This window comes from Artibeus jamaicensis, unplaced genomic scaffold (assembly GCF_021234435.1).
Source record: "Artibeus jamaicensis isolate MK-2021 breed Jamaican fruit bat unplaced genomic scaffold, CSHL_Jam_final contig_851, whole genome shotgun sequence".
Taxonomy (NCBI): domain Eukaryota; kingdom Metazoa; phylum Chordata; class Mammalia; order Chiroptera; family Phyllostomidae; genus Artibeus; species Artibeus jamaicensis.
The window spans coordinates 6038824-6051646 of NW_026521986.1; the positions used below are offsets into that span (position 1 = coordinate 6038824).

Sequence of the window (12823 nt, forward strand, 5' to 3'; positions counted from 1 at the left end):
AGTGCTCGCAAACACCCCCGCTGCCTGGGGTCCTCCAGCCCTGCTCCCCAGTCTCCCGTACCCCGCCCCGCCCGCCCGCACACACCCCACGGGGAGGCTGGGTCCGCCCTGGCAAGTCCCCGGGCACCCAGTTTACGTTAGGTGTGGCCGACCTTCGGGCTCCCGCGCCCGCGAAACTGCCCTCCGCCTCCGCGCCCGATAGGCTGGAACAGAGACCCAACCCCTCTTAAGCGGGTTCCCCGCCCCACAACAAAGCTCGGTCTGAAACGACTTCATCCACCACGGAGTTCGGCTTCAGGCCACGTTCCAGAGCCCCTACCTCTCAGCCCGGCTCACTGGAAAGAAAATACGTTCTTCCGGACTGCGCACGCGCATCCTGGTCCGGGGTGGGAAGTGTGCGGAGGGGTGCGGAAGGGGCGCAGGCGCAGAACCAAGCTCTCCGCTGGCTGGCTCGGTAACCACGTGGGTTAAGCTGTCCCGCGCCACAGTAAAGGGAGGCGAACCTCAATTTTGGCGGTATCCATCGTGGGTAACGGACTAGTAAAGATCATGGCACCGGCGGAAATCTTGAACGGGAAGGCAGTCTCCACGTAAGCACCTGTAGTTGTTAGTGTGTGTTGGGCTGAAAGCAAGGGCTCTGTGCAGGTCGTCCATGGACCCATTTTTTTTTTTCTTTGAGGGAGGGAGACTTGTAAAGCAAAATCAGAACGGCCCGGTGGCTAGGGAGGACATTGTCCGGAGCCCTTCACATCTGAAGATCTGTAGCCAAAGAAAGGGGCTCCGGGCGCAAGCTGCATTTGTTGGTGGTTGTGCCCTCTGTCTGCGGTGCTTCAGGGACACGATCTCTTACCAGGCCTGTGCTCCCGAAAGTGCAGCTGCTGATGATTTTTGCCAGAAGAGAGAGTCAGAACTCAGTTTACATCCTTCCCCTATAATTTGGAGGCGAAGAGACACATTAGCTGGGTGCCCGAGAGTCCCCTTTTCCCACTACACCAGAGTCATCATTTGCCAAGTGGGGCCCAATTCTCCCTGCATTTTAATGCTCCTCTAACAGCCATCTCCATGATCTGGTCCTAGATTTACTTTCTAATTTGACAATATTTCATATTTCATTTGACCTCTGCCTGTTTTACTCCTACAGGAAATCTGAATGCCTAACTAGTGGATATGATTGCCAGACTTATTCCCAGGAAGTAACTCCCCTCTGCTTTTTGGCTAGGAGGTGGCTAGTGGGGAAAGATGAGAGTAGAAGAGGAGAATATACAGGGTAGAGCAAAAGTATGTTTACAGTTGTTCCTATAAAAAGTAATACAATAAATAATAATACAGGAATAAGTGGTTGTGTCCTTGCAGCTGTAAACCTACTTTTGCCATACCCTTCCACAGGTTGCTCTTGGGACCTTGAACCTCACCAGTTATTTTGTAACTGCTATAGCTGGCAACAGTAATTATCTTATGAACTCCTAATTTTGTAAGAGGTTTTTGAGTGAATTATAGAGTCATTAGTGGTGCAAATGACTCTAAAACCCACCTCGGGGCAAAAGAATTGTTTCCTGGAAGGAAAAGAAAGTGACATATAAATTAGATTGTGGTGACTCTTTCACACTGGTGAAGAGAAACCTCAGGCTTTTACACTAGAACTCACAGTACTTATATCCGATTGCTTTCCAACATGTAGTTTCCTGAATTGCCTTGTTTCTGTTTGACCTTCACTTAGTGTTTATGTTCAAACCTTCTCACCTTACTAGTGTTTTTTTTCTTTTTTTAATTGTTGACACTATAACAAGATGTCCCTCATTTCCCCCTCTCTTTGCCCTCCTCCACCCAACCCATGCCCCACTTCCCCAGCCTTCACCATGTTGTCCATGTCCATGGGCTACGTATATATGTTTTTGGCTAGTCTCTTCTGAGTGGATAACAAAGCTTTGGTACCTTTATACTACATGGCTGTGAGAAAGAACCTCATACCCTTCATGACGGCATGCACGGATGGACATGGAGAGTAGTATGCTGAGTGAAATAAGCCAGTCAGAGAAAGACAAATACCATATGATCTCACTTACATGTGGAATCTAATAAGCAAAACTAGTGGCTTTTTCTTGATGAAATCTTCCTTTTAGAAAGACTGGTTTGTGAAGAAATAATTTAGTTTTACCTCTTGGCAGCCTTCTGAAAAAAGGTGCATGTGTTTCGATTGAGTGGAAAGCAAGTTAAATATGTTTGTAAGCTCCATAAGGCAAACATCTACATTGCTTTGTTTATGTCTATTCCTGTAAACAGCTGTAACCCTCCTTTCAGTACTTATTAGTTGTGGGACTTAAAGCAAATTAACTTACATCCATTCCTGTGCCCAAATTTCCTCAAATGTAAAATAAAGATATTATCTAGGCCACTGAGTTGTTTGGAGAATTAAATGAGTTATTAACTGAAGAGCATTTATAATGGTTCCTGGCACATAATAAGTGTTCGATACACATGAGCTGTGTTAAGGATTTAGTAATCACAGCTGATCCTTGACCAACAAGGGTTTGAACTGTGCAGATCTACTTATATATGTAAATTTTTTTCAATAAAGATACGGTCAGCTCTCCGAGTTCCCCGGGTTTTGCATTCCTGGGTTCAGTCAGTTACAGATCAAAAACAGTATTTCTGATGTACAGTTGGAGATTGCAGATGCAGAGGGCCGACTGTCTGTGCCATTCTAGGCCATCACATATAAGGGACTTGAGCATCCTCAGATTTTGAAAGCCACACGGGGAGCGAGGGATCCTAGAACCAATTCCCCTCGGATACTGAGAGACTACTGTAGTTAAATTTGGGGGGAGGCAGAAGTTATACTTGTATATGTGACTGTGGGAGGCAGTACCCCAAGTCCTCATGTCTTTCAAGGGCAACTATAGTTAACGTATACATGGATAATTGATTTATTATCTTTTGATAGTGATAACTGCCTTGAGATTTATTTCAATGGCTCTCAACTTTAGCTGCACATTAAAATCTCTTAGGGAGCTGTTCTTTGTTAATTCTTTTTCTTTTATTTTTCACAAACCCGTGTAACTAGCACCAGATAAGCAATAACATTGACACCCATCTCACTCTCATCCAATCAACACCCCTATACAGGTAATCACTATACTGACTGCTAATGTCACCTGTTTTTGAACTTTATAGAAATGACATCACACAGTATAAAGTCTTCTATGGCAACATGGTGTTTCTGTGATGATTCCACATTGCATGTAGTTGTAGTCAGTTTACTCTCATGGCTTTACTGTGTTCTACTATATGAATGTGCCACTATTCACTTACCCATGGATGTTTGGATTCCTAGTTTTTGGTGATTATGGATAGTCTTGCTGTGGGCATTCTTTTACATATCTCTTGGTTGAACGTATAATGCACATGTTTCTGTTAGTTCCATATCTAAGAGAAGAATTGTGGAGTAATAGAACATACGTATGATTAGCTTTAGTAGAAATTACGTCTTTTCCCATGTAGTTTTACTAACTTGCACTCATAAGGAGCTTTTGAAAAGTATCAATGCTTGGTGCCCACACCAGACTGATTTAATTGAAATAATTGGAATTGCTAGCAATAAGCCATTGGACTCAGTATTTTAAAAACCTTATGAAAGCTCATTCTGTGACTCTAATGCACCTTGAAGGTTGAGAAAGACTTATGTAAAAGCCCTAACTCTAAGTCCAGTGCTCATCATTGAAGAACAGTGTGGCAGTGATTTGGCCAAAGGTATTGAAAGCATTTTCTGGAGAAGACTGTTTCAGGTACTGGAAAGGCCTCTCCCAGCATGCTCAGAGTTAATTGACATAGCTAACCTTTTACTGTGCCCCATGATTGAGCAATCAGTTCCTACTAACACAGTTTATAAAGGAGCATTTAGACTAAGGCTTCTTTGTGCTTACAGAAGATTTTTCTTTAATGTACTTATAAAATGGCTCTTTCAGACACTGCCACAACTTGGCACCTCAGCTTTCATGGAGAACTTGACTTAGGGAGCTGGTTGTGCTTACAGTTCCTCAGAGAGGGGGAGCTCTGCAGGGGCGAGACAGCCTGCCTGGCTCATGGGGTAGTTCAGTCCCCCAGCTCTTTGTGCTGAGGCTGCAGCAGGCAGCTGACTCTAGGGGAAGCCCAAACAGGAATGTGGTTTTTACACCTTAAGTAGGTTGGGCTACAGGTGGAGACTTTGGGCAGAGTGTCTCCACCTTTCCTCTTTTGCCAGGCCAAGGATATTCCTTCCTTCCTTCCTTCCTTCCTTCCTTCCTTCCTTCCTTCCTTCCTTCCTTCCTTCCTTCCTTCCTTCCTTTAGTTTAGGAGTATTTTATTTATTTTTTAACTGTATGTTTTTCCATCGCCTTCTATACCTTCTCCAAGGATATTCTTGAGGATAAGCCAATGGAAAAAATACAATTAAAAATATCCTCAAGGATATTCTTGAGGACAGGTAAGCAAACTTCGTAAGTTGCAGCCAGGGATCCTGGAATTGGGGGAACGGGCCCCTCATTTCCGAGTTTGCAGGTCAGCTTCCTTGCTTGCCACCAGTTGTTGGGTCTTGGGGACAGATTTGCATGTATTCAAGTGCCCCGGGCAGTTGCTTCCCTGATACAGTGTTTGAATTGTAAAGTCTCTTTCTTGGAGGGAGGAAAGGTAGGGCAGGTCAGGGGTTCCACAGGCAGAATTTCTCCAAAATCTGATCTACTCCCCACATCCCATCCTGCAGTTAAGGATAGTTGAGGAAAGAAATGTGATGGTATCTGGCCCTAGGTTACTAGGCTGGTTAATGGCAGAGGCTCAGCAAGGCCCAAGGTCTTCACAGGGCGCATGGTGTTTTTTACTTTGTTGGGCACTTACCACTTTGCTATAATCGAAGGGTTTTCATAAACTAATCTTTTTCCTTTACAGCATTCTTCTCACTGCCATGCTTCCCACTCTGCTGAGAAGGCCATCCTTACCTTTTGTTTACTTGCATTATTCTCCCTGGTAGCTAAGACTAGACAAACTTCATCACTCTAGATTCCTTCTCTGCCCATTCCACCCTATGAGAATGCTGAGTCCAGTTGTCAGATTATCCCCCTTTGGGAGAAAAATCCCCGTTCCTCCCTAATGCAGAGATCTAAGGTTGCAGCCTGAATTTGATCATTAAGGGAGGTCTAAGAATGAAAGACAAGTGTGTGTCTTTTTTGGATACTCACTTACCGAACAAGTTATCTGTGTGCCTCCTGCAAGCCAGGTACTCTTCAAAGCCATGAGACTATACCAGTGAACAAAACATCCCACATCCATACCCTCATGTAGTTTGCATACCGATGGGTAGAAATAGACAATAAAAGTAAAAAAGAACGTGAGGGGGTGGGAAGTATGAAAGAGGAAACCAGAATAGAGAAGAGGGACAGATTTCTGGGGCATTAGAGTTGCAGTTTTAAATATGGGAGCGAAGCTCATACTCACTGCAAATAAGTGATTTGCAGGCAAAGATTTGAAGGTTGGGCTGTGAGCCTGTCAGTGTAATGGGGAAGAGGATTCTTGACCCAAAACACAGCCTGTGCCATGAACTGTGACCTCATTAATTACTAAGCCACTATCTTGGGGTCAACAGTGATGGCACCGGGAAGCAATTCTAAGTGGAGCAGCTGAGTGAGGTGAATTGACATGGATGGTGCGAGCCCACCCTGGTTTAAGGGGGGCATCTCTAGTGAGATTATACGAAGGGGTATACATCACTTAGTGTTAGAAAAATGACTCTGGTTTGGTTTTTAGACTAGAAACGGCAGTGCTTATGTGTGTACTTTTCATAGTGAGGCCTGCTAAATTTTGCGTGATTTGTTTTACCTTCCCTTCTCTTTGCTATACTCGAGTCTGCTCTCTCCATTGATGGCGTTTTTCTCCAGTCTTTTTTCTGGAAGGACCAGCTGTAAAGAGACAGTTGGTTTGCTGCGGGGAAGGCCACTGTACTTGGAGGTTTTGTGGGTTAAGCAGAACAAGTCGGACCCGTTTGTGAGCTTCCTGAGGGCGGTATCCCCAGAGCCAGACACAGGGCTGCTCCCTCGTCCATGGACCACTGGGTGGCTTAGTTTACCTCTTTGCCCCTTAGTTTTCTCACGTGTTTTGGGGTAGTATGGCACCTAGTTCGTAAGGTCTTTAAATTGAATGAGTTACTACTTGTAAAGCATTTAGCGCAGCCCATGGCATGTAGAAGGTTTTAATAAACAGGTGCTTGGAAAATACTTGTTGAATAAACGTATGGTATTTGTGTTTATCACAGCCTGTATCTTTGGTAGCGGATTTATAACCTTGAGCCTTAGGATTAGAATTCATCCTACTGACCAAAGATAAAAATGAAACCATGGCTATATGCTTTGCTGCAGGGCCAGAACTATTTTCATGTAAAGAATTTGCTCATCGGCCCTGGCTGGTGTAGGTCAGTGGATTGAGCACAGGCCTGCAAACCAAAGGATCGCGGTTCGATTCCCAATCAGGGCACATGACTGGGTTGCAGTTCAGTTCCCAGTGGGGAACGCATGAGAGGCAACCATACGTTGATATTTCTCTCCCTCTCTCCTTCTTTTCCCCCTCTAAACATAAAAAAAAAATGTCTTCTTATAAAAAAAATTTGTTCATCACAGTGAAGGGCTACTGAGTATTGCTAAGCTTTTTACTTTGCCCTGTAGGTGAAATACCTGTAGGCCTTTTTGTGCTTAAAAAGATTTGCCTGTGATGAACTCCAAAGTGCAGGCCCTTCAGAAGTGACAGGAACCTTGGAAGTCAAAGCCGGCTTCACTCTGGGAACCTGTGCAGGAGAGCAGCTGGGAGTTCCTGAGAGGTGGGACCTTCTGCTGGGTCTTAAAGAGGCTGCCCAGCCAGGCCGTTGGAGTGCTTCAGCTGGGGTGTGGCAGAGCCCGGAGCTGGGAGCCAACTACTGTGGCTGTGGCACCAGCCGAAATGCTAACTAGAAATATGATCTGAGAATAAATGTCTGTGTCCATCAGAAGGGTAGGGGTCAGGCAGTTTGTGATTTGGGCGGTGGGTCTTTCAGCAAGGATGTGTGGTCCTCTGTGATATCCCCATCTGCATGAAGAATCCTCTGGAAGAAGGGAGGCCACACTGGCCTGGCCTAGAGGAGCATCTCTGGAGCTTGGGGCAAAGTCTCCCCTTTCCCCCCATTGGCTCTGGGCCTTGTGTGGCCCTGGCTTACTTTCCTCTTTTACAATGTGGGGATGATAATAACAGTGTTGACCTCCTGATGCTGCCAAGAGGATTAATTGTGTATTAAGGCTCTGTGAACGAGCCCGTGTGTTCCTGTGTTTAGGACCGTATCCTCTGACATCGGATCCATAGTGCAAAAAGCCCCCAGCGCCCCCGCACTGTGCAGTTGGCCCCCTTCGGTAATTTCCCAAGAGGGAGCTCTGGCACTCTGTAAATCTTTGACCTTACAGGAGTGGGTGGTTAACAGTCAGGATTCCTCAGCCACACAGACCACACCTCCCTCCACTGTGCCATTTACGAAACTGGCCAGAAGGAAAGTGACTTGAACAAGAATTACAAGGCTAGTGGTAGAGACTTGAAACGGTAGTTTCCTTCCTCACAAGGGCTTGTCACTTGCTTGCTACAGGTAATTTCAAAGTGTGACCCACTGACTTTGGCTCTCCCTGTTAGGAGATGAATGAACCAACCAGAAAGTCATTTTCGAGGTTATAGTCCAGTTTTGACTGGTTGGGGTCAGGTCAGACCTTCCTCCTTTGTTAGCTCAGCATTTTTTTTCCTTGATGGAAAGTTCTTCCCCTCAAACCTGAGCAGGTGAGGTACAGCCTTGGGTTTGCTGGTGCTGGATGAGTATCAGGACATTTTTGTGAAGGTTTTTTTCAGAGCTTGTCATGAATTTATCTTCACTGCCTTGTATGACTTCACATGATAAATGAGCTTTCATTTGGATTTTGGTGCCGAAGTACCAGTCCCTATTTATTTAGTAAGCAGCCTTTTAGACCTAAGCCCCTTCTACCCAAGATTTTACTTAATTGTTTCTAAAAGCAAAAAAGGCCAGGCCTTTGTGAGGCTCTTCTCGGGTAAGAGCTCCTGGCCTGCTCTTTCTTTCCCAGAGGAGTTCCCCAGTCTTCCACATTCTTTCCCTGTTCCCCTTGGGTGATGATCGGGGACCTGCTCGGGGCCTGGGGCCGGAAGATGCTCTTGTGGCCGAATCTGTGGTTAGGCAGTCCTGAAATGGTGAGGCTCATTCCGGTATTGGGCCCTCGCTGGCAGATCCTCATCCTTGAGAACACCTTGTCGTGTTTCATTTTCTTCCTGTCAGCTGAAGGGCACCGGATGTTGGCCTAGAGGCCAAATCTACTTACATGTTTTGTGGGGTTTACAGATGTTTTTTTAAATCCTTACCTGAGGACATATCCATTGATTTTAGAAAGAAAGGAAGGGGCAGAGGGAGAGAAGGAAACATCGATGCGAATGAGAAACGTACATCGGTTACCTCCCGTACACACCCTGACCAGGGACCAGTGATCACACCCACAACCTTCTGGTGTTTGGGACAATGCCGTAACCAACCCGGTCAGGGCAATTATAATAGTTCTTATTTTATACTTAAGGAAAGTACTGATACTAGTTTTGATTTTTTTGTATACTGATAACAGTAGCTTTTGCTGTTATATTACATTCAATGAAAGTAATCCATTTCAACAGGAAAGTAATTTAGTCTTTTAATTTGACTTTGCTGAATAGGAGTGTGAAATGCAGGTATTTCTTGGAACACCAGGTGACCTCAATTGTTTTTACAAGAAACTACATGTTACTAAGTTTTGCAGAAAATGTGAAATATTTTTAATAGTATAAAAGCTGTAATGAACAAATCAAATAAAACAACAAATGAATGAAATGAAAATGAAGCAAATAAATTAAGACCTTTCTGTTGTACTGCATTGTTAAAATCTCGTGACAGTAATCTCCACCTTGGGGGTGGAAAACATGAAATTTGTGTTCTTGCTGAAGGTGAATGTTCTTGGTCTTTCTCTGATCACTTACCAAAGGCGTGAGAATCACTTGAGGGTTAATTACTCCAGGCTGCAGCGTGTTGACTCAGGCAGAGCTTTCTTTTCATGTAGCTTTCTTAGCCATGTAGCTAAACATCCTTTACTGCCTTCTTCTACCTATAGCTTTTGTTCAGATGTCTAGCTTCTGTTCAGATGTCCTTGTTAAGTTATATTTTAGGAATGCTTTTTTTTCTCTGTCACAGAATGTTCAGAATTTGAAAATGAGCCATCATGGTAAACAGAGTGAGTTGGAATTCATACTGGACTTTCAGGAATAATTGTACAAGACTTTGGGCAAAAGAGATTTGGGTGGCTGTTGAGGAGGGTTTGGGGTCCTCTGACTAGGACTGTTTGGAGGAGCTGTGATTCCACACATATGGGCCTCTTTGACTTTGATTAACCAGGCTCTTTTCCTAAACAGCTGTGTTTAGGAAATGTGAACTTGGAGAGAACAGATAGTAATGGACTCTTGTCCACATAGATTCCAACACGTATTGACAGGTTGAGATAAATGGTTCCCACTTTGACTTTTGCCCCTTAGAAAAGATAACCCCCAAATTGTATTTTATGGGCCAATAGCAGGGTTTCTCAACCTTGGGCACTATTAACATTTGAGCTGGAAAATTCTTTGTTATGAGGGGGGGTGTCCTGTGAATGGTAAGATGTTGAGTTGCAGCCCTGCCATCTGGCCACTAGATGCCGGTAGTAACTTTGTTAAAACTGCATTGGTGTCTGTTCATATTGAATTGGCTGTGACTATTTTACTGTCTGTCGGTCATGACCAGAGAAGCTTTAACAATTCATTTGTCTCACTGCATTCACTGGCAGGCACTCTGATACTGATGTCTCCCGCATTGAGCCCCAGATATGTTGTCTTCCCTTAGATTTTAGAGAATGTTGATGGAGACTATGATTTTGGCACCTGTACTTCTATTCAGGGGTCAGGGGTGTTTCTCCAAGTCCCTTTCTGCCTCGCTTTGTCCCCAGAATCTGTACCAAGATGGTGTGTAGCTCATGGGCAGTGGATAGAAATGGAAGACCTCTGCAACTCATGGAAGTGTCTATTAATTTAGTAGGTTTCAGTGATTAGGAAGTTCTTTTATTATAGCATTTAAATTTTCTTATAGTAATGAACTATAAAAATTAAGGCACTTCCCACCATTTAATTTATCACAGCTCTGTGACCACAACATAAAGACAGATGAGGGAGTGTTAACTTTTTTCTCCACAGTCCTAGTTTCTAGTTTCTTCAGCCATACCTGAGACTTGGCTTTCTTCATTCCAGTTTTCATTTAGGATTCTTCAGTTAGTGGCCCACCCAGAAAATTAAGGCAAAGAAGACTTTTTTTAAGGGACTTATGGAGACCTAATTAACAACCGTCTTGTGTGTATGTGGTTGGTGTGTGTGTGTGTGTGTGTGTGTGTGCACACGCGCCCGCACGTGTGTTCTCACCAGAGCTGAAAACTTTCCACTTGTTGCTTTAGAGTCCTGGGCGGTCTAGTTAGTTCTTGCTGATTGCAGTTTCTGTGCATTTTTAAATGTCTCATTGCTATTCTGGTCATGTCTCATAACAAGACCTAAATGTTAGCTTTTAAATAAATCCTTCTGGTTGGAAGAATATCCCTGCTAATGCAGCTTCGAAAACAATCCTGCTTCTTAGGAAAAGCTTAAAGAAGTCAGTGTAACTGATCTCAAGTTTTAACCTTTTTTAGAAAAAGAAATTGCAAACTGAGATGCATTTAACTTTTTGCATACAAAATACAGAACATTTTGTTCTTTGATCTCCTACTGGGCTGACGCATTTTCCACCTATACCACCTTGTAGTACTGGGTTCCTGTAGCTTGCTACCTGCTGGGTATAAGTATTATTTTTAATTTTCCCTAGACTTTCTTCTTCAGTTCTCAAATACTTATTCTAGAATCTGTGTAAGATTTGATAAATAAATGCACGTCTCAGCATGGGACCTGCTCTTTGCCTTAAAATATTTGTAGTTGTCAGTCTTTCCAGCTCCATCTCACAACCCCATCCCCTCACAGTCATCTGTTGCTCTGGTGTTTTCTCTGTGATTCAGGTCCCTGTGTCTACAATCCAGCCACTTCTTGCCAGCCCACATTGATACCATAACTCACGCCACCATCACCCAGGCCTGGATTTTTGTGATTGCAGTGACATCTGACTGGTGTCCCTGATTCTCACCTTTCTCTCTACAGTCTGTAGAATAATTACTCACCAGCCAGAATAACCCTTTAAAAATGTAAGTCTGATCACGTCAGCCCTGTTCAAAACCTTCCGTCACTTTCAGATGCAGACAGTCTGCCTGATATGGGGATTGCTTCTTCCCCGTGGACCTCCTCCTCCCACTCAGAACTGTTCTTTCTGCTAATAATTGAATTGGCCCTAGGAAAGCCACATCCCCGCTTGTAGCCTCTGTCTACAACTGCAAACAAGAAGAAAGTTACTTTTCCCTTGCCCACCTCTCAGGGTTATTGAGAGCCTCACATGCGTTCATCCCTTTTCACTGTTGGTTCTTGGTATTGTCCTAAGAATGGTTGGGGTTTGTTCTGTTTTTCCCTCATGGGTTTTGTTTGGGTCAGGGAGGGTTAAGGAGAACAGGTAGAAATCCTTGCCCAGGGCTTTGTGTGAGTATAATGGTTGGAGGGAAGAGAGAGTGGAGTTGGAAACTTGGTCCCTGGGAGGGGCCTTCTGCCGCCAGCCACCACCACATCTGATTGTCATGCAGGGGAACCAGTTACAGCTGGAATTGCTGGTGAATTTAAGTGTCAGCCTAGTAAAAACCTGGCAGCTCCCACTATTTCCTGTTCTTTTGTGTCACAGCAGAATTTTGTGGCCTCTGTTCAGGTCAAACCCCAGTAAAAGGACATCATCCAGTGGCCTATTAAATCTTCTTTTGACCTCTATTATTGTATAGGGTATTGACTTGTAAAAAGGTCACTAGCTAGAAATAAAATTGTGAAGTCTTAGGTATGATTTCTTGTATCATCCAACATTCCTAACATTTACTAGGCTAATCCAAATAATCTATTTCTTGTGACTCCTGTGCCTTTTTATGCCAGTTGTTTGTAAAGTGTGGTGAATTGGAGAGGGGAGTAACCAAATGAATGAGTGAGGTCATGCTTGCGAGTGTCTGTGTATGCAGTACTTGGTGAAGGTGAAGAAAGGCAAATGAAAAACTAATCCTTCAAGAGAGACAGATCCCATTCATGTTCGAGACTGCGTCATAACTGGGCAAGGACTATTCTGAATATTTATTTATGAATATATTTAATAAACTTGATATCCTGCTGTTGAGAAGTTGTAGTTAATAAGTTGATTTATCATTGTTTTTCACAACAGCTTATACTATTAACCTTGTGTTAAATTCTTTTGTAAGTTAGAATATAATTTGTAAATTTATATTGAATTTGGAGTGGGATTTATTATCAGTCAGCCTTGTGTGGATACCCTGTGATTATCATACTGTGGTAGGTTGAGTGGGTGTGAGCTCAAGTTCCTTCCTGCAAAATGTTTTTTCATATAGCCCTTGGAGAGTGGAAATGATCAAAAAGATAAGGATTAGCAGCCTCCCAGAGGTGTGGGGCCCAGTTTTCATTTGTTCGCTGTATGACTTCAAATGCCGTCAACTAATAGGTTTTAAAGCAACTACCCCTATACACGCTGGCCCAGACAGGGTCGGTGGGAGTTAGAAAAGGTCCTTGTCTGCCTGAAGCCTGGAACACTGACGGGTAGTAGTACGTGTTATACCAGATAATG

General features: G+C 43.9%; 1 protein-coding gene across 2 annotated transcripts in view; it reads left to right on the forward strand.

Annotated features, from left to right (window-relative positions):
- The first annotated feature begins 266 nt into the window (after window positions 1-266).
- The window catches only part of MTHFD1 (methylenetetrahydrofolate dehydrogenase, cyclohydrolase and formyltetrahydrofolate synthetase 1), a 56300-nt gene continuing 43743 nt past the window's right edge, over window positions 267-12823 (forward strand). Inside the window, exon 1 of one of the 2 annotated variants that reach the window (XM_037125911.2) lies at window positions 267-590. In XM_037125911.2, coding sequence (XP_036981806.2) covers window positions 550-590 — 41 coding nt within the window. In that variant the 5' untranslated portion in view covers window positions 267-549. The remainder of the gene's footprint in view (window positions 591-12823) is intronic. The other variant, XM_037125913.2, reaches the window with a different exon arrangement.